A 21,819-nucleotide genomic window follows, 5' to 3' on the forward strand; every position below is an offset into this window, starting at 1 on the left:
GGGCGCCTTTTTCATTGCGGGTTGCTGTTCTTGTCACGACGATTGCATTCATGAGGCTGTCGTAACACGCATCTTTTGCCACTGTCGGGCCTGAATCGCCCGTGTTGTCGCTTTCCGTGTTGTCCTCATCACTGTTGTTAGGCGACACTACGGCAACAATAGAGGCAACGATGGTGAAAAGTCGAACCTCGTAGCCGACATCTCTTCACAGTTGCTGCAGTACTGCCGACCAACTTTGCATTCCAAATGCCACACACCGTAGTCAACAGCAGATCCGTGTCACATGCCAGCGCTGACTTCTTCATGTCACGTTCGATAGCACGAACAATGTCCAATTTTTCTTCTATGCTGAGCACCCAGCGTTTTTTATCCGAGCTTCGGCATGACACGAGTCCTAGCTTGCACGATGTCACAACGCTGTCTGGCACAGCACTGAAATGATGTTGATTTGGCTTCATGCGCAAACGCACAGAGTGCTTGGAGGCCATTCTGATTTCTGAGGCTTGTTGTTCTGCCGGGCCGCCCGATGGAGACGATGCACTGCCGTGATTATGTGATGAAAATTGGAAACGCTATGTGTTAACCGATACGTACGCAATAAGCTGGTATGGTTTATCCAGATACAAAACGCATTATGTTCAGTGGCCGCTGTGTCGGGGATTTGACTGTACTATTTTTAAAACGAAACTGCTGTATAAGCGGGTACGATTCAACGAGGTTTTACTGTATTATGGAACATTTGACACAAGCACTGGATGGAAATCGCAAGCTCTATTTAGTGTGATTCAGATATACGACATCTCCAAAAAAGTGTTTAGCGCTCAATCTAACTAACAAGCAGCAATGATGAGCTTTGTTTAGCGGGTTTTAAATAGTTAGTTTGCTTTTTATTCAACTTCAAATAGAGTGCATAGTCCATTGCTTTATCTGTAGTGCTGTCGCAAGCTTTTATTGGATGCTACGTTTCGCCAAATCATGGATTTTTTTTTTCTACTCCCCTAAGAAACACATTAATGGGGCTTTAGTGTGTACCAATCATGTATTCATACTGGGACATATTTTTCCACATGGTGACCACACTCATCATCGGCTATATTGGTAGAAATACCAGTAACAACTATTCTCGTCAGCCGTAGAGAACGAGCAGAAGTGAGCTAAAATTTGACAGCACTGTTGATGTCCTGCTGTCTTACCATAAAGTATATTTTGATGGCTTCTTCTTTATGCAGATCTCGCTTGTATTACTACGAATTTGAGACAGACAATTACGGTAAGCACTGCACACATTATGTTTGATTTGCTTGCCATTCCAAGGTGTAGAACATCGTAATTGCTGTGTTGCTGGAGTGCACTTACGCTGTATTGAAGTGCAAGCTCTTTGTAATGCCTAATGTCAAGTTCCTTGCTTTTTGGAATGTTGCAAACACTAAAGAAATGCAGTCTATGCTAGAATGTCTCATAACCTACGGTGTAGCTGAGACCTCTTCTATACAATGGGCTCTCCAGTGATCATGGATGTTGATGTTTGTCCCTTGGGCTTCTTGGTGCTCTGGGGGTAGTCATAATTAGAGCTCTTTGATTTGGCTGCACTTTCAGCACTAGTTCAGTGCTGAAAGTACAGTACAGTACAGTACAGGACAGTACAGTGCATGCCACGTACCTGCACCATCGTCTTCCATTTTACTTCATGCAAGGCCAGTTCAGCACAAGTTCACCGTTCTCCTGCACTTGCTACTTTGGAAGTGCAGCTGCTGTGCAATATCTCGGTAGCAGACGACATGGCACAGCGCTAGTTGATTTACATGATGCACAAACGTATGTATTGCCCAGTTTTGGTCACAACAGTTACGCTAGCTGGCATAAAGATGTGAAGTTTGGTGCCTGAATGATTGTCAAGACACGTTAAGAAAGACTTGTGATGCACCAAATTGCTTTTGATAGTATGGCTTTCTCTTGGAGTGTGTTTTCTGACCAAGAAATAGCATCTACAGACACCATTCCTTTCATGCTATGTAGTTCTATCATCATACCGATTATTGCAATAATGAAAAGAAAATACTTGTTCTTTTGCTTTGTGCTTATTTATCTAAAAGACCTAACCGCCTGCAGCAGATGAAAGAGCTCACTTGTTTCCGCACGTTTCTCCTCGATTTGCAATAACTACGAGGCAGGCAGGTGCCGTGCTATGCTTGAATGACCTGAACTCATGCAGCACCACACATTTCTTTTTCTCTTGAGAACTGATTCAAAAAGTGCAACCAAATCAAAGAGGCCTTTTGGTACTTTCATGAAGACTTTGTATCCTAATGCTCATGCCAGAAAAACACACTGAAAAGTGAAGCAATCGCAGCTGAAGATGTCCATGAAAGCAGTTTGTGAAAAGCATATTTTCAGCTCTTGCTGTGCGCATTGTGCAAGGCTTCGCAAAATTTTATTAGGTTTGCGGAATCGATCTTGACATCGGTATCCAGCCTTCAGCAGTGCATGTGGACCATGTGAAAGGTTTAAACGAGCCACAATTTACTCATCTCAGCGATGGGCAGAGGGGCTAACGTTCTTTCCGGTGGATTTTCAGTCACTATTGGCGACACGAACAAGAGCATCTGCTCGCCACGGTTTAGCCCAGATGGCAACACGCTCGTGTACTTGCAGTCGGAGGTTGGAGGGCCTCACTTCCAAGCCTGCCAGCTGGTCAAGGTATTTTGCTGTTGAATTCTGCGTTACAATTATAGTGTGCCGTGGACTACGCTTGAACGGAACTTGAAGGACACAGAAATTTGTCCTGCTTGCCTGAAACTGTTTAGGTGAAGTAAAAAGTATTTTGTCAATGTATGATTACCCTAAAAGCGTAAAGTATTGTTAGCACGATTGCAGCCTAGAAAAGAAAGATAAGGAAATTTAATGCTGCATCGTTTCTTCGCATTATTTTTTTCTTTTTCTCGCAATGGGCAGCATGTGCACTTGAATGGCAGGTAAAGAAGAAAGTAACTTCGCCTACTCATTGCAGTGCTGCACTCTTTACTTTTTATGATTCTGTGGGATGATTCTGTGGGTAGATTGAAGTGAATTCGATGCTGAGTACATTCAAGAAACTTATAGTAATATTCTCTTTAACCTAAGATCAGGATGCAACATGATTGTCCAAAGGATGTTACTACAAGAAGAAATGAAAACTAACTAGCATAAAATGCATAGTGTGATTCATTCCAGGCTTTCATTTAGACATGTTTTGTTTATAGAGTTAACTGTAGGTACCGTCTGTTGAGATGGGAATGCTGTCGTCAAGCATGAATAATTAGGCTTCATGCTTGAAAATACAGCACAAATACAGGACGAGGGCAGAAGAAAAGAAAACAAGAAGCAAGAGGGGCTCCTATCATAGTCCTATTTTCGCACTGTATTTTACAGCATAAACTATTTTCTGCTAGCCCAGCAGTCCATTCTGCTTACAGTAAGGCTTCTTGTGATAAGTGATGCTGGGGCCATGTTATTGAACAATTGCTTTCTTCAATTTCTTTGCTTTTCCTCAATCATGCTGAGAAGCCCATCTCAGTGAAAATAGCGGACAATGGTGCCCACGTGTCAGTGTTGAAGGGCACAATTTCCTGATACATTTTGCGACATTAATCTCCTGTAATTATGGCTGAATGTGAAAACATTAGAAACATTATTACAAGGCCATTTGAATGATTGTCTTTCTGGTTAATTGATTAACACTGCAATTATTACTGATTTTCCCCATCCATTAATCTATTGTAGTTAGCTGAGCTAAGTGATCAAATGTGCCCCCAGGTATTCTACCTGCATTCCCTTGGGAACAGTTTCTGTGTTCATTAATTCACCCTCTACACTTTAAAAACAGTGTACACCCTTTGGGGCATGTCTCAGTCCCACAACAATAATTGTCATTTGTCTTGTTAGCGATTATTTTTCTGAAAACTCTGTGCTCACTACTTTCTTGTAAAGAATGCTATGTCGTACTGATAATGTGCGTGTCGTTCGTGACCTGGTAGTACCAGGCACGCAGTGTTAAAGAAAGGAAAGGCGCGCAAGACAGATCACGATTATTGTTGTGGTACACAAATATGCCCTCAAAGGTGTGAACTGCTTTCAGAGTGTACTTATAGCCACAAGATATCAACTCCAGTTATCATTGCCTCTTAAGATTAGGCTTAGAGAACAAAATTATGGCAAGTCACTACTATCTCAAACTATTGGAGACCAAAGATAAGAAAATGGCTGCTTCAGTTATGGCATTCTCCATAATCTCATTTTCAACTCTACAGTGTTGATGACACCACAATACTAACAACAGCTGTCTAATCCAAAATGAGCTGCTCAATAATCATTTAAACATACTGACACACAGCTTTGACTATCAGGAATGTTGCTTACAGCATGCTTCAATTATAACTAAGTCAGCAGAAGTGACTCTGACAGAGGAAGTTAGTAGAATGGGCACTTTCTGACAGTGCTGTTTTTCTATCTTGATTTTTCAAGGTGCATGAAAAGAGCTTGGAAGTGTGGCAATCTGTCCTACAGCATTGTTCCATTCACATTATGTCTTGTGAAAGTTGTCACTGAAAGTAGTGATTTCAGAACACAGCTCCTGCTTGTTGAATTAAGTAAAGGCTGTGATCTATAATGGGTATAATGATGACATAGGAATCAATAATGTGTAATTGAGATAATTCATTGGTAGATAATATTCTAGTTGACATTAAGAGGAATGAGTGAAGAAGCAAAGCAAGTGCAGGTTTCTTTCATTTGTCCTTCGTTGTGTGTAGTTTTTCATAACAACTATGATAATTATTGTTATTATTCGAGGTAGCGCAGAATTGGTGGTGGAATTAGGAAATTTGCAGTCATAGGGTGGGTTCAGTGCATGTGGGAGAGCAGTCGTGCAAGCTATCTGGGAGAAGCTCTCATCCTGCGGTGGGATTAGATAAGGTGATATGATCATAATTATGATGAAATGTGTGATTGATTGGCCTTGCAAGTGCATGGCTAATGTCATGCCTAATTGATTTCAGTGCTGCTGGGAGACCAAGCAAACGTTGATTGTAGTCGACAGGGTTAGTACGCCAATAGGTGAGTGTCCAGCAATAAACATTATGTTTCACTTTCTTTTTTTTTTTTGCAACACTTGTGTAAGTTACAGTTTGTATGATGTAGCCTCACACTAAACTTTCATTAAATGAGTTTCCACGTACTTAAGCATAAGACACTTCAGAGCAAGATCTGAGGGATGCATATTTAATTTATTCAGTACTTTGTTAATGTCTCTTTTCTCTTCTACTGCCTTTAGCTACAGAAGCCAGACTGTTTTGGCTTTGACCAAGAAAGTTACAGGTGTGAAATAATCGAGAGCCTCACTTAAGTCATCTGCTTTCAATATCCATGGAAAACCTAGTACGAAGTGGGATCTTATATCTGTTAGAATAACTGGAACAATACGTTATCCTTGTCTTTTTTGTTGCAAGCTGAATTTGAGATTGAAGATTAATTCTTACTTCCATGCAGGCAACGAGTTCCCTGGCCTGTACCTGGATGCGCTCCCACAGAATTGCTTCATCGGTGACGGCAACACTGTAGTGCTTTCCACTTGCTGGCATAGCAAATGGGCAAGTGCCTCGAACATATTTTTTGTTCACGCCACGTGTCGCCATTTTACTTTCTGCCAGTGTTTATTTTTTTTACCAAATTATCACAGTTATCAAGTTGTTGCTTGGCACAAAATGTGCTTACAGTACTAGAAATTTCTATAATGTTGTCAGCCTTTCCACAACAAGAGACGTCTCATCATACTGAGTGTGTTGCAATTAGTGTTGCACATTCTCAAAGTTACATCAGCAGAAGTGGTTACACTGTAATGTGCAGTGCAACATGCATAAATAATGAATGCATTTGACCTGTAGTGTTAGATTTGACAGCCGATGGCTATGCTCGCTGCTATCATTCTGATTCGAGCGTTGCTCTACTTTCTGAGCACAAGATTGCCCAATTAAGAGTTCAGTTCTTAACTCGCACGTTTGGCAGTACATATCTCTTGTTTTTCACCTTCACAAGACTGTGACAGTCAGTGGCGTAGCCAGAAATTTCGTTCGGGGGGGGCTACGCCACTGGCCCAATATATATATATATATATATATATATATATATATATATATATATATATATATATATATATATGTAGCTGCACGTTTTTCCCTGCAGCAAATTTGAGGTTTGTGGCATTTAAAAGAAAACGTTTAATTCTATTCACTACTGGCTTCGAATTTTTAATTTAGGAGGTCAATTATTTATTAAAAATTGGCCAAAATTGAAAATTTTCGGCAAACGAAACTATCAAGTTTAAAACTCCGTGACTCAACAATGAAAAATGATATCACAATGCTGTGAATTGCATGTAATAGTACATCTACAGCGGACAAAATAAATATGTTACACATGAATCTCAAAAAAATTTAGTATTGTGGAAATACGGCTTTTGCAGAACCCTTGTACACAACGTAGCCAATTAACGTAAGATACAAATTGACACTGAAAACTTGTCCGCTTTGACTGTTATAATAAATGCCGTTTACAGAACCACAATATCTGTTCTTCATGCATAGCTATTAGTTTGTAAACGCCGTGCTTCTATTTTTTCAAACTTTCGAATTTTCCAAAATATTTTAAACAAAATTCAGGCCCTAAATCGAAGTTCTGTTTCCAACAGACACCAGGATTTAACTTTCTCTCTCAAATGCAACCAATTTCAATAAAAGCGATTAGCAGGATTATATCAGAAAAGCGTTTCTGCGTTTTACAAGTATTTGAATAGGCCGCGTCGGATTGGGCCCGAGCTAAATCTTCCTCTTAAACAATTTATCGAGGGATCAAATACATGAATAATAACTGCGTTGTCATTGCCAAAGATGCTGCAAACGAATTCTTGAAAGCTACGCTCTGTAAATACAAGTAAAATATGTATTTTTTTTCATAAAATATTATACTCGTATGTGCCAAAAATTGTGCCCAACATAACTGACGTCAATGCTTCCATGTTTTTTGTCTATTTATTAAGTAAAGAAAATATCACACGAACTTTAGAACTATATCAGTTCGAGACCAGGAAAGCAGTGCATGCCGCTGATATGAAAAATTAAAAGGCAATGAACTGAACAAGTTGAGGACAAATATCTTAATGAAACTTTGTCATTCAAGAACCGTGCTTACATTCTTGTATATATGCAATGGCCAGTGAAAAATCTCAATGACGCTGTCGTTTGTTCCATTGTATTACGCAGGAGTAGCTGTCCCTTGTCGTGTATCGTGAGTAATTGAACCGAAGTTATAGCCGCGACAGAGAGCACGTATAAAAAGCAGGAGTTCTGCAAGATGTATGAAGGCAAGTCAAATGAATGAGCCAACAACGGGGTACTTTATTTAAAAGTAGTCTTCATGAGAATTTAGACATTTGTCCTATTGACTGACGAGTTTCGTGATTCCCGTCTTACAAAACTCCTTGGGTTGCTGCTTCAAAAAGTCTGTATCTGGTTCCCTTGAGCTGCTTTTTCGGTTGCCCCAAAATGTAGAAGTCGCAAGGTGACAGGTCTGAGCTGTATGGCGGATGTTGCAGCGTTTCCCACTTGAACTTTGCCAGTTTTGTATTAACCACATAAGCGACGTGGGGACAGGCATTGTCGTGGAGCAAGATGACCCCATTCGTCAATTTTCCACGTTGTTCGTTCTTGATTGCAACACGCTGCCGTTTTGGCGTTTCCCAATTACGGAAACAATTGATAGCCTCTCAAGATTTAGCAAATTCTATCAGTAATGGACCCTGTCGATCGAAAAAAAAAAGTCAACAACACCTTTCCAGCGGAACTGATGGCCTTTACGTTCTTTGGGCGTGGTAAATTCGAATGTTTCCGCTGTAAGCTTTGCCGTCGTGTTTCAGGCTCGTAGTAGTGGCACCAAGGTTCGTACCCGATCACAGTTGCAAACAAGAAGTCACCATGCTCATTGTGATACCCGATCAGATGAGTCAAGGCAGCGCGAAACTTCTTCGTCTTCTCGCGATGGATAAAAATCTTGGGGATCCATTGCGCACCAAAGAGCCGATAGCCGAGAAGCTCATGAATTATGGCGTGAACCGAACCGTGACTGATGTTCGGATGGTCTGCCAGTTCATCGATGCTTATCCTCCGTTCTTGTTTCAGCAGCTCATGAACCTTTGAAATTGTGTGGGGGGTGATTGCACGATGGTTTTGGCCCGGTCTTGGAATGTCTTTGCAACGTCCTTTGAACCGTTTGCTCCAACGGTTCACAGTGGTCAATGAAATGCAGTGTTCAACGTACACGGCGGTCATATGGCGATTAATTTCTGTTTTGGAAACACCTTCAGCTGTCAAAAACTTCGCGACACCGAGTTGTTCAACTTTTGAAGTGTCCATTATGTGACGCAACCATATTCAACCCAGTGTATGAGAGCATTAAAGAACATTTATCTTCACACCTGCGTGTCACTTTTGTAAATGAGACATGCCGGTCTCCTACGCGCATGCCTCGCAGATAATGAACCGAACCATTATTGCGCGGTTAGGGTAGGCTCACTTTCATTTGACTCGCCCTCGTACATTAGAAATGCAAAGATACAATGGGATATGCAAATGCGAAAATACTGCTTGATAAAGGACAAAAAAGTGTCACTGGAAACAAAGTTCACTGCATGTATACACAAAACCTCGCAACAAGATATTTAAGTATACGTATAAGTCTCCAATGAGTCTATGTATGTAACTGTATAAGTTAACTGTATATAATGCGTCTAATAACTGTATAACTGTAATAACTGTATAATGCGTACATAATACTGTAATAAAGAAGTAACTGTATATAATGTGTCAAACAAGGCAAATAAACATGTTGCACAATCATAGATTCACAGAATCCTAGATTCCGCCCCCATTCCATCCACTTCCCCCGATGTATTGCGCGCGACGGAAGGCGGCGCGCTTGCTCCCCGCTTTTCTCCTTTGCGCACACAAGACTGAGCCACCATCGTCGGCTCACCCATTCCACCTCCCCTCCTACGCTTTCACTCGCACATACAGCATGCAGCGCGTGGTCACGATGTTATCACGCTTGGACTTTATACGAAACATGAGGGAGATGGCAGGAATGCGCCTGGAGTGTCCATGTAATTGCTTTCGCAATAATATAATAAACGTATCCGGCAACTGAAGCGTCCCGTCGCCCATTACTTTCTGCAAAAGAAGTATCAAAATCGAACTTTCACCATGCGACAATTCGCTGCGCCGCAACAATGTATTTTTTTTTGTGAGGCGGAGGCCCCGAAAGGAAAAAGAAACGCATAGGAAAGTATCTTGGCCAGAATCTAATGCCTACTTCCGGCACCTATTGGGGCAACGGAAGGAATACCGAAGAAAACATGAGATGCTTGGTCCACTGAGAACCATACGCATACTGCTCAGTATCCTACAGGGGCGAAAGAAGACTTTCCGGAAAGGTTCCGCTCAAGGAATGCGGTGCAATCCTTCGACTCCCCACAGTGACGGCGGCGAGCGACCATTGTTTTTTTTTCTCGTCTGCTAGCCAGAAAACGTCCAAAACTTTGTCCGGTGAAAATCCACTCGGCCAGAGCAAACCGAACGCGCACCAAAGTGTACCGCACGGTGGTCGGGGCCATACGAGAAAAACGTATGCGCTCTGGTTGGCTCTGGCAGCCCGCGGTTAGGGTAGTGAGAACAAAAAAAAATCGAAGAGGCTCATTGTGTCCTCGCGAATAAAAGTCAAAGTAGAAAAAATAAATAAGAACGTATTTACTTTGGCTGGCTTGAGTGTCTTGACATGGATGTTCTGGCGTAGGTTAAAAAAAATGTTTATATTTTTTTATGTGACATGACGGCACAAATGAACCACCCCAGCGCTTCGTCTCATTGGACCTCGCTGCCTGTTTGTCAACTCGTCTGCTAGTGTGTTGATTTGGCTTGTCTCGTTGTATGTTATGATGTAAGACTTTAGAAAAGTCAATAGACATTTGGCGTCCAATGTTTATAACAACATTAAACCCACAAAGTTCCGCAATTGAAAATCTAAAGCACAACTTTGGAAATGTCAATGCACCTTTCACATCAAGAGCTTATGAGATTTATACCCATAAAGTTTCGCAATTGATATCCATGCGCTCCACAGATTCCGTGGCCTCAGTGAGATGCCACGGCGAGCCCGCTCACCATCAAAGCGCCCTCGAAACTTTGTGCTCAGATGGGACTGCTTGGCGTTATGTGACTTCCGGTGTATGGGCGTTGCCACGAAATTCAGCCCGAGTTTGCAATCTTCGCGGTTAAATGTCTTTTCGAGCGTCAAAAAGACATTCTAGACAAAATCCAGAGTTATTTCCGGCGCCGGAGGTCACTTTGGTCGGCGGTGCATGGACAGCACGAAAAAATTTCGGGGGGGGCTGAAGCCCCATAAGCCCCCCCCCTGGCTACGCCCCTGGTGACAGTATCGGGCACTGTGTGAGCATTGCACTGGATTCACACATCATTAGCGATGCTGTAGATGAGGGAAAATTTGAAAAAACTTCTAGAGGGTCTCTGAAAGGGCTTTCCTTTACTGCCGCCCAAAACAGTGATAACCAGCTGGAAGATGTGATTTCTCACTTTGACAGCAAGATGGATGAGTATGCTAGTTGGTTAACATTCATCAAGATTGAATATCAACATAATTTCTTTTTTTGCTTTGTCTCCACTTGTCTGATTATTTACACAGTAGTGCAAAAGCACATGGACGACGAAAGAAAAAGACGGGACACAGCACAAACTAACAACTGAGTGTTAATTGCATGGGAGCAGATGTACTATTTACTACCTTCGACTATTAAAGGGACACTAAAGCGAAACAATAAATCAGTTTAGACTAATGGAGCATTGTTTGAGAACCCTGCAGGCAGTCATTTAAAAAAAATAGTTTGATTATTAGATGAGAAAATGAAGGTCCAAGTATCAGTATTTGAATTTCGTGCCGAAACCGCAGCGCCGGTACGTCAGCGTGACGTCAGGGATTCCAAAGTATGTTTTCGCATTTGGGCTGCATTGGCTGAATAAAGGTTCCCGAAACTTGCCATGTTTAATATTTGGTTCCTTAAGAACACAATGTAGTCAATCTGTACTGCTATATATAATTAGTAGGCCCTAGAAGATGCCATCAAAATCCAAGATGTCACAGCCCCCAGGTGCGGGAACTCAAGTAGGCGTCGCCACCCATAATTCGTTTTTGAGCTTTTTCTGGCTTACCAAACATCTTATCGTTGTAAGAGTGGTGTTTTTGGTGTTGTAGAATGGTAATTTACTCATGCAGAAGAAATCATTTTTCACTTTAGTGTCCCTTTAAGTCATGTAAATCATTTCATTTTAAACGAGAACTAAAAGGCCACATTTTATCATCTGCAACCACTTGGTTAAGTCATTTTTTTTTTCCTTTTCTCCCTTCCAAATGTACATTTTGTTACACTACACAAATAAAAGTTCATTTGGTTGTGTCTCATTATCCATTTACTTTCATAATGGTGTTATAGTTCTGTAATTAGTCAAATGTAATAATAATTATTATACTTTTTTACTAGCATGTCTGCAGCTCATTTGTATTAATACTGCCAAACCTAAACCAATACTATGTTTGCTATTTTTTTAAATATTTTACATTATTTGTTGCAACTGTTTATATTTTTACTTATATGCTTTATAGGAGGTCCCATTACAGTCTTTGACCTCGGGGCCTCCTCCTGTATAATATTCCCTTGTACTGTATCTTGTCTATTATTAATAAAACCTCATTCAATATATATCACCGCATAAAAAGAAGGGAGAAGGAAGACACAAACACTATCAACTGACACCAGGTAGCTAACACTACAAAAATTAACATTTCTTTCTGCACTAAGGGGGCTGACGGGCAACTAACACAATCTCCATTCCAAATCTCTGCAGCTTCTACTATTTCTCTGGTGATCTGGCCAGTGAATGAGTACGATAAAACAGAGGCTTGCATCCTCAGCATGTGCAATGCGCGGCTAGGTGGCCTGATGGGGCAGGGCTAGTTTTTCACTGTCATACCTGTGCTCGCATAATGACTCATTGGTACACCTGCCCGTCTGTCCCACATACTCTTTGCCACAGTCCAACAGGACGCAGTAAACCACCCCTTCAACACTAGAAACAAACTGTTTTCGGTGGGTCCTGTCACGCCCATGAGGCTTGCGCACATCTGCATTTACCCTCATGCACAAACTATACGGCTTCAGAGGGGCAGAGAATGCGATATCTACATCTACATGTTTCCCAAACTTCTTTGAGATTGTGACTAATCTTGTGTGGGTAGGGCAAAACGCCTAATTTCTTTTTTACCTGCGTCACCTGGTTGGTGGCATTGCAAATTTCGTTCTTGCTCTCCTTTAGAATTCTGCCTGCCACGGCGGTCAATGTACGCAACGGGTAACCATTGTCTAAGAGACGTGAGACCATGTGCTTCTGCGCTACTGTGCAAATAAAGCCATACCAACTAGCCCTCCAATCTGTCCTTTATGTCCGATTACTTTCATGCGTATAAGGCAGAGCTGTCTCAGTGAAGTTTTTTTCATTTGCAAGTAGGCATTTGTCCTGCGGTTTCACCGCCTGTAATATTTCTTGTTGCACTTGAGAGTATACATAATGAATCTCACTTTGACCTAGTTGTTGGGTTTAAGCTATGTGTAGCAAGCAATTCAATTTGCATGGATGGGCCTCAGTGCCATCTACTTGGCTGAAATTTCCTGCGCACTTCATTGAGAACGTTAAGAAGACAAAGAGGACTAACAGAAAGGTGAAAGATTGGTGATGAGTAGTGGGCAAACAAGGAAAACCCCAGACCAGAACCAACATTTCAATAAAAGCCAGAGTTCCAGCCTGAGGATGCCTTTGTTTGTTAAACTAAAAAAAAAGATGTGAAGACTGGCACTCTTATGCAAACCATTCTGACAGGAAATGCTCATTTCTTTTTATGATGCTTGCGTTTGTTCTAATGTCTTCCTGCTGACTAGCTTTACAAGTTCAGATTAAGGTAGTACATAAACATCATACAAATGAATGTAGGTGTTGAGGAAGCTGTTATGATTTTGAAGGTAAAGCACTTGGCTCGTACTCCAAGCTACATCGAACACGATCTGAAGGAATGGGATTTTTGTTGTTGTTGTTGTTGTTCTGGTGTCCCTCTCTTTTGTGATATTTGTCAGCCTTGTGCCCTGCTTAAAACAAGGCAAGAAGGGCCCATAGCAGTTGCTTTATAAAGTGTTGTTTTGTGACTACAAAAAGTTGATACAAGAGCAATTGAGATATTCTGTTGCAGTTAGATGTCTCTCCTGACATTTGCTTTATTTTCCATTTAGGAGGTTATTGGCATCAACCTTACATACAGCAGCATCACAAAGCTCAGCAAAGGTAGGGGCCACTGATTCTCTTCTTTGGAACTTCTTGCAATTTTTATCGTCCTAAGTACACTTGAAAGCTGTGCTCTATCATATGCAGATGAAACCGTTGGTTGCTGGCAAGTTCTGACTGTGAAGGAAAACTTCGTCGTTGCTTGTCTCTCTGCTCTCAACTCTACACCCCATGTGGTGAGTTAGATTGTTCTGCCAGGTTAATTAAAAGATGACATTGGTAATAATAATAATAATAATAATAATCACATCAAGCACATACATCGTGCTGGAGACCAGTGGAAAAAGCTGCCGACATAGACTGCTTTACGAAGCCTCAGGCACCCACAAATGTGTTCCCTTTTAATTATTGTAATTGTTTTGTGTGACCATACTTGCATGGTAGTGGCATAGCCAGAAATGTTTTTCGGGGGTCTTGTGCCTTGCTGCTACGCAGGTCACTTCTAGCCTCTTGGCTATGCCCTTGTTGCACAGCCGGCAGTGTGAAACGTAGTAACTGACATTTAGTAGTGGCTGAAGAGATCTAACTGCGATGTGCATTGAGCTCCTTTCGTGTGACTTGAAACCGGAGAGACTGTTTTCCTAAAATCAAAAATTACAATACTTGCAACAGGTGGTGCAGTTGTTAGATAACTAGGCTTTTCCCTAATAATTATCCATTCTCAAAGCTATCCATACTACCATTATAATCTGAACTACAGCACTAGACTAAAAAAATTTTTTTTTTCATCTATTTAATGGTACATATAGTTCATATAGTTCATGGTTCATAGTTCATGGCATCTATATCATGGTACATAAACTATTGTGGTAATGCAGCTCATTACCTGGCATTATTGTGGCATTGCTATCTTGGAATATGATATAATATCAGCATGTAACAATTATATGCTTGTAACAAATATATGCTTGTAGCAGATATGGTGTATGTATAACAAACATATTTTTGTGTTAGACTGCAACTTTGTTATGATGACGTTCGACTGTGCTTGCTTGGCTGTGCTGGCATGGGCTAAACAAAGAACCACACACACACTAAAACTTGGCACATTCATCTTTTGGACCACTCGAACTACTTACTTCCTTCCGTGAGTTGCCATAGTCAACTAAAGAAATCTCAGAATTATGGATTGCAATGGGCATTTAAAACATGGAGTTGTACACATCCAGGCCTCACTGTAGGTGCTTGGATTTATTTACTTTGTAAGAACTGTATGTAATAGTAAACAAACTCCATTACCTGATTCCACCAGAAAAGTTCTTCAGTGCATACCTTGTTGTTATAGCCATGCAACCTTTGTGTGTCAGTGATTTCTCCAAAGTGCAACAAAGCCAATGTCTGTGTAACTAGCTTGTTAACAATCTCTAAGTTCAAGTGCTATATATTGGCTATAGGTTGCTGAACCTTTTGCAAACTTCTTAATGTGAAAACTCAAGCAAGAATTAAGACATGTTAACACTTATAATTCATAATTAGAGTTCCTCAGGCAACATGGCCTCTTTGTCACTATCCCTTAGAGACACCTCATAAGTAACACCAGAGTCCTCCGAATCGTAGTGCATTACAAGTTCTTGAATTTGACAAATGCGAGCAACACCGACAGTTAAGCTTTGTCGTGCCATCTGTTGTAATTTTAGTTTAACCAGATTCCTAGTTGATGGTGCAACTGGTCTTAAAGGGTTAACTTCAGTTGATGTACCTTTGGTCATGTTTTTAAGTAGCACCAATCCTTGATCTGTGGCTGCCATCTGCTTCTAATTTGTTGCTAGAAACCAGTTCAACCTTCACTTATGAGATAGCCCGCCATTCTTTTATAACATAACTTCACATCCAGCAGGAAGAACATGGTGAAATTTTATTTCTGTGGAGAAACTTTGAGAGAGGGTAAACAGAAGGCTGTGCTGGTCACTTATGAAACAACATTTATGAAAGGCAGTGGCTGTAACTGTCAGCAACTTTATTCTATGCTTGGTGGAATGACTTGATGCGAGTAATATTTTTTTGTTATTCGATATGCAGGCTTATTGTTGCTTCATTTTTCTGCTCAGGTTGTGGGTGCACTCACAGAAAATAATGATGTGAAAACATGGATACCCATCGAACCAGACGACAACAAGGTGTCTGGTATTAGCTGGTACATCCTGCAGTTCTCACCACCAGATGAGTCAAGTGAGCTACGCATTACACTTATCTTTATCCTTGAACTGAAGATTGATCTGGGTTCTTCTGCACTGGCTAGTTGGACTTTCTCGAACTGTACATTGTCGTACCTTAGGATTCAAACTTTTGTAAGCAAGGCTCTTTTGCTGTGTATAAGTATTACCAGTATTACGAGTTCTTATTAAATGCCCTTATAATGTTTTTGGCATTGCTCACATTCATTCATTTAGCAGTTCTGCCTTCTCTTATTTTCATACCATAAACATTAACAGTTTTGTCGGCATACTTTTGAGAGTGAATGTGCTAGAGTCTGCTGTGCACTCAAAAGCCTGAGGTTGCCTACTACAGAGTTCAGTCGCCTATCGCAATCTAACCCACACTATTCTGCATGTCAACGACAAGCACTGTGGTATCTCCTACATTTTTGGGTTAATTCAACAGAGCTTCTTGTTGGACATGTTAGTTGATACCTGAGGAAGCCAGTTTATCACAGGCAAGATGAACACATTAAACTGAAGACAGGACAGCACGAGCGCTGTCCCGTGCTGCACTGTCTTTTGTTCTGTGTGTGTCCTTTTTGTGCTGTGATGACTTCCTCATTTTCGATTTGTTTTCGGACTGTAAAACTGCAAGTTTCCTGAAGTTAACGTGCATCTTTCGTGCTTTATAACTAGAACAATTTATTGGCTGCAATATTGAGTGACACTGACAGCAGGTTATTGTCACCTGTTTTCTGCTTTGAATGCAGATATGATATTTGAAGCTACCCTTGTGACGCCAAAGAATGAGACTGACCTGCCTCTCATAGTGTGGCCCCATGGTATGTTTTTTTTTTCTTTCTTTGTTGTTCTAGCTACTAGCAGTGTACTTGTTCTTATATTTGCTTAAGAAACAGAAACACATGTCTAAAATTTTCTGCTTGGTCAGAACCTAGTTGCAGGATGAAGATTGAAATTTTTCCATGCCGACTGAAACTGGTGCACCAACGAAATTGGCCACTTCATAAGCAGTTCAACAATAAAGGACATGACGACAGAAAATTCTCCGAATTCCAATTTCTTGTCAGACAAACAGCTTTTCATGGTTCCATTATATTAATTAAAAAAAAAGAGAACTGCAGCAGTTCAAAGGGATGCTAAAGCTGTATTCACAAGGGGTGTAGCCCATGATGTGGAGGTGGGCATGACGTCACGAACCGTCATGCTGTTTTGTGCTGCTTCCCTGTTCACAGGGCTCCGCGGCTGTGGTGCGGAGGTTGAAGGATATCAATGTTTCAAACGGTTTTAGCTGCCTATACTCTCAACACATATGCACATAGGTATGCTGTAGTGAGTGAAATGAAAACCAGTCACTTTGTCGCAGTTTCGACATGTCAGCAGGTGTTTGTACTACTGAAAACAGTCCTTGTGAAGCGAACAAGGTCACCAAGCACCTGCGAAGGCAGCGACAATTTCAGTACTGTGATAGGCTGCTAGCCTACTTGGCAAGATCCCCTGCCGTCTCTCCCGCAAAGAGGGAATGTTCTGCATTAGCCCAGAAAAGCGTTTTCCATCCCCTGACAATGTCTTTGTCAGCCTCTTGGCCCTGGAAAGGCGTGACACTGCCATCATGTTATGCGCACTCCCGCTGCGAAGAGAAGGATTTCTGCACATTGTGAACACTGCTTTAAGAGCAACACCAAATTAATTTAAGCTGGTATTCTTGAAATAGTACACTATTTGAATTAATTTGGTAGGAAACAGTTGATTATTAATGCAAAAAAATGAAGCCCAGATTTTCCCTCAACTTTGTGCCGAATCCTCCGTACCGATACATAAATGTGGTGTCATAACTTTCAACGTATCTCCTCATATTTCGTCTACTTTGGTGCAGAGAAAGCTTTCAAAGCTTAGTGGGTCGAGTACTTGGTTTCCTTAGAATGCAGTTCAGTACTAATTTTTTACCAATCAATTTAATTTTTAATTAATAATATAATATTTCATTGTTATGGACGTCATGGTTCCCCATCTTACTTAATGAATAAAAGTAATATTGCCACCTTCGAAGCTCGAAGAAAGGTAGCATGGCAAAAATTTATTTTCTGCCCCTGGAAGCACGACTCACAGTTTATCCTTTGCCCTATCTCCAGCTACTATCATTTAGACCAACTAGGCGTCATCACTGCAACAAGACAACTCCAGTTTTTGCATGCACAAATCGCTTTAAGTTTTCTTTTTTCCTCAGAACATTTACTGTATGGAATGCCCTGCGTATTGACGTATTCATGTCCGATACCACACCACTTGCAAAAGAAAAATTGTGCTTGTCGCGAACAATGATCTTGGTGCCTGTGTGCGCCTCTGCATAAAACGATGAATTGAGCCCATGCTGTCGCTGTGTCAAGTTTGGTATGGCTTGATTATTTCATAGGTTTGTTATACTGCTCATATTTTCTTCTTTCTGCGAAAAAGTTCTCTTTGCTTCTAATGCAATGTACATGCACTGTACACTGTGCACTGTATATTTTTTTTTCTTCTTCCCCTTGGAATGTCATGTATTAGGCATCACAAATGTATGAATAACTTTCGGGAAGCACTGACCTATTACAACTCTAGTCAATTAATGCTGCTTCACTGAAACAGATATTTTGCTAACATTCTTTTACTGGAGTTGCTTCATATCTTTTATTATAAAACCTTTGATTGCTTAATTCATGGGTTTAAACAATGGGAGCTCTGGCATGTTCTCATATTTGTTTCAACTTCTTGCTACATAATTTAGGTGGCCCTCACAGCTCCTTTCATGCTGGCTTCGACCTCTACCCCATTCTCTTCGTCAAGTGTGGATTTGCTGTGCTGCTTGGTAAGAAACCCAAGTCTATGAAAAAAATGAACGCATTTCGTGGTCAAACAGCATCTGTAAGCATTGTATCCTCGTGGCTTGCACACCTCTAGCATAGACGACTTCATGTAAGGATTATGGTTTTGACTTGTTGAAAAAACTTTTGCTCTCTGAACCGGTCAATATTGCCCAAACGGTCTCGCTTACCCAACTTAACTGGCTGTGAAACTAAGGGGAAGAGAGTATTATGAAGTGGGAAGGAGATGTCTGTTATATTTCTCAGACTGTTTTGTGTAAACGTCACATGCAGCACTTGGAATGTAACTAGCCAGCACATTGTAATAAATAACTCTACCCTTTAGCTTGAACACTTTAGCTTGAGTTCTCCCTATTCGAATATGTGTGGTATGCAGATATGTTTGTCTTATGCAACTGGTTGATTGCTGTGGTGTTTTGCTGCTGAGCATTAATCAGTCAGTCAGTCAATCAATCAATCAATCAATCAATTCCAGACCACGGTCACATTAAATCAGGAGTGGAATGCGAAAAAGCTTGTGCACTTAGGCCTAGGCGTACTTAAAAAAAAAAGTGGTCGTAATTTATTTGGAGCCCTCAATTACAGTGTTGTTCATGATCCGTATGTTGCTCTGGGATGTGCACTTCCATAATTTGATTTTTGCAGCTTTGTATTATAGGTTTTTGTTATATAGTGACATTCATTAGGTTAAAAATCCCATCATTGCATGGATTTCATTTACTGGAATGCTATTGTTCAACCAAAGATAAAATGGTGGAAATTTGGCCACAAGGCTGGCCATCTCAATCGGGTGATGGTTACGGCATCATTACGTTCACTTCTCTTTTACAGTGAATTACAGAGGATCCAAGGGATTTGGAGAGGACAATCTCCAATCGCTGTTGGGAAAGATTGGTCAGCAAGACGTATTTGATGTTCAGGTAACTTTAGAGCCTGCCACTCAGCTCCTTTCACCATGTGACTTGCGACGTGAAATCGACATCTTCATGATTACAAGTGGCAGCACTTTTTTTAAGTGCTCAGAGACTGTTTGTGTACATCACTGAGTAAAACACATTTCCTGGCATCATGTGCATCACATGCATTATTTTCATACAGTGCGCGGCTGAAGTGGCAGCTCAGCGAGATGAGATCAATCCAGACAAGATGATCATATTTGGCGGTTCTCACGGAGGCTTCTTGGCATGCCATGCTATTGGCCAGTTCCCGGTATGTATCACAGCGGGCTGTCTCTGTTCTCTGTACAGTTGACTTGCATTTATTCAAGCTTCTAGGGACTACAACATTTTGTTTGAATTATGCGAAATAGACTAAAACAAGATTAAAAAAGGAATAATGAGTTAAAACATGCATCGTTAAACACAGAGCCACTTTCAAACACTTATATGACTCGTGGTCATACAAATATACGAACGACCTGGTTGTTTTTGCGGCAACCTTTTGTGGTGTGATTTTATGGTGGCACCTTGAATATCGGCAGCCCAGACATCACCCAGCAGCTGGATGTCAAACGTAGGCTTATTTCACCTATTCATGCCATATGAATGTCCTCTGCTCAGCTATATTGTGCTTACTTATTTTGCCCCTGGAAAGCAGAAAAGTTTGACTTAACTGATTTTGATGTAAATGCACTTTGCTAATTCAAAATTATCACGTTGCCTTCCACAAATTAACGCTTTTCTTGTACTAAGAGTTTCTGCAATCATGTTCTATCACACTTCATTTCATCTATGTATCAAAACCACTGTTATGAGAGATTATTATTATTATTATTTACAATGGATTACACCTTAATTGCCTTGTGCTTTCATAAGCAGTATGCAAGGTTACAAATTTGCTTGCACGTCAGTGCTGCACCCTGCTGTATGCCACTGAGGGCACAGACTTTGTCAAGCCATTAGTCAAAATATCTTTTTTTTGTCTGTGCTCCTGACATAATGTAATGAATGGTGTTGGAAAAAACTGAATGGAGCAAAATCGGCCTACAAATTTCTTGCAGGTTTGTTTGAACAACCAGAATTTCAAATAATCCTAGTTCGAATTATCACAATTCGACATGTATGCAATATTGTGGCTAGCGCTGCCACAATCGTATGCGTTTTCTCCTACAGATTAGCAAGACACACAGTGGTCTCGGGCTAAACAATAACGGTTGCTTACTCTCGTGCTTACCGAGAAGTTGCAGCACGCATTGAACTCTAAATGTTGGCATCTAAGACTGCACTCTTTATTTTCTTTGCAGAGCTTTTATAGGGCATGTGCAGTTCGAAACCCTGTTGTGGACCTTTCATGTAAGTTCAGGATCAATTTGGTATTGTGAAATTGAAGCCCATTAACTGAAATGTGTGTGTGTGCATGTATGGGTGATACATTGCTTTGTCTTTTTTTTTTCTGTTACAGCCATGGATGGAACTGACATTCCTGACTGGTGAGTGGATTTTGTAGTGGTCTATCAGTGGCCTATCATAAACCTTGGCAAACAATTTTTACAAGCATCAACTAGTTACATGTTAGTGTGTAGCAAGCGTGGCAGATTGACCTTCGTCGCAGCACTCTTTTTGTTTCCGGTTTAGCTAACTAGCTCTCTTATGACAGGTTCCATCCTAGTACTGCAAATTCAACTTATCATACATTTCATATCATAACTTTGTACGATAAGATAAATACATTTTGTACGACATCTTTTTCATTGATTTCATTCTGCGGAAACCAAGAAACATTTGCTCACTTAGGTTTTTTTTTAGTCAACACACGATATTCAGATATGGAAGAGGACCACATTCCTATATGAGCTTTTTCATGAGAACATAAACTATTAAGGGAGAGGAAAAAGTTGAACATGCACAGCTCTGTGCATTACTTTTACCTCCAAAGTTGGCCATTGAAAGGCAGGAAATTGTAGCAATAGGAAGTAGTCAGACATGGATATAGTAGAGTAAATATGAAATTCAGGAATTTTTTTTTCGGTGATATCAGTGTGTATGTTTATAATAATATTCGGTTATAACAAAGCTATTTCTGTGTCGCATGTGGCTTCAGTTATGATGATTTCACTGCAGCAGACAATCAGTGTCCCCGATGAGTTTCCTTCAAAATTTACTGGAAGGAACTCTGGCACTTGTGTCTATGGGAGTTGCAAGTGTGGTAGTTTTTACTGCATGGGAATGACGATTAGTACATGGATTTGCCTGAACTCTGTCCTTTTAGCTTCACACGGCTGTGACTTTGCATGTTGTTCACTTTCAATATAATATTGCAATTTGCAATAATTCTGCACATGCGAAGACTCTCGTCACCTTCCGTGTATGGAGTGTAGGA

The 21,819-nt window shown here is 40.8% G+C and overlaps 1 protein-coding gene across 2 annotated transcripts in view; it reads left to right on the plus strand.

Moving 5' to 3' along the window:
- LOC139060097 (acylamino-acid-releasing enzyme-like) overlaps window positions 1-21,819 on the plus strand; it is a 58,671-nt gene that overhangs the window by 33,723 nt on the left and 3,129 nt on the right. For both annotated transcript variants that reach the window (XM_070538916.1, XM_070538917.1), the window contains 13 exons: window positions 1,230-1,270; window positions 2,576-2,697; window positions 5,034-5,091; window positions 5,524-5,624; window positions 13,433-13,484; window positions 13,572-13,660; window positions 15,533-15,653; window positions 16,393-16,464; window positions 18,405-18,485; window positions 19,333-19,421; window positions 19,600-19,710; window positions 20,744-20,792; window positions 20,902-20,929. In XM_070538916.1, the coding sequence (XP_070395017.1) occupies window positions 1,230-1,270; window positions 2,576-2,697; window positions 5,034-5,091; window positions 5,524-5,624; window positions 13,433-13,484; window positions 13,572-13,660; window positions 15,533-15,653; window positions 16,393-16,464; window positions 18,405-18,485; window positions 19,333-19,421; window positions 19,600-19,710; window positions 20,744-20,792; window positions 20,902-20,929 (1,014 nt within the window). The remainder of the gene's footprint in view (window positions 1-1,229; window positions 1,271-2,575; window positions 2,698-5,033; window positions 5,092-5,523; window positions 5,625-13,432; window positions 13,485-13,571; window positions 13,661-15,532; window positions 15,654-16,392; window positions 16,465-18,404; window positions 18,486-19,332; window positions 19,422-19,599; window positions 19,711-20,743; window positions 20,793-20,901; window positions 20,930-21,819) is intronic.

The sequence above is a fragment of the Dermacentor albipictus genome, chromosome 5 (genome assembly GCF_038994185.2).
Source record: "Dermacentor albipictus isolate Rhodes 1998 colony chromosome 5, USDA_Dalb.pri_finalv2, whole genome shotgun sequence".
Lineage (NCBI taxonomy): Eukaryota > Metazoa > Arthropoda > Arachnida > Ixodida > Ixodidae > Dermacentor > Dermacentor albipictus.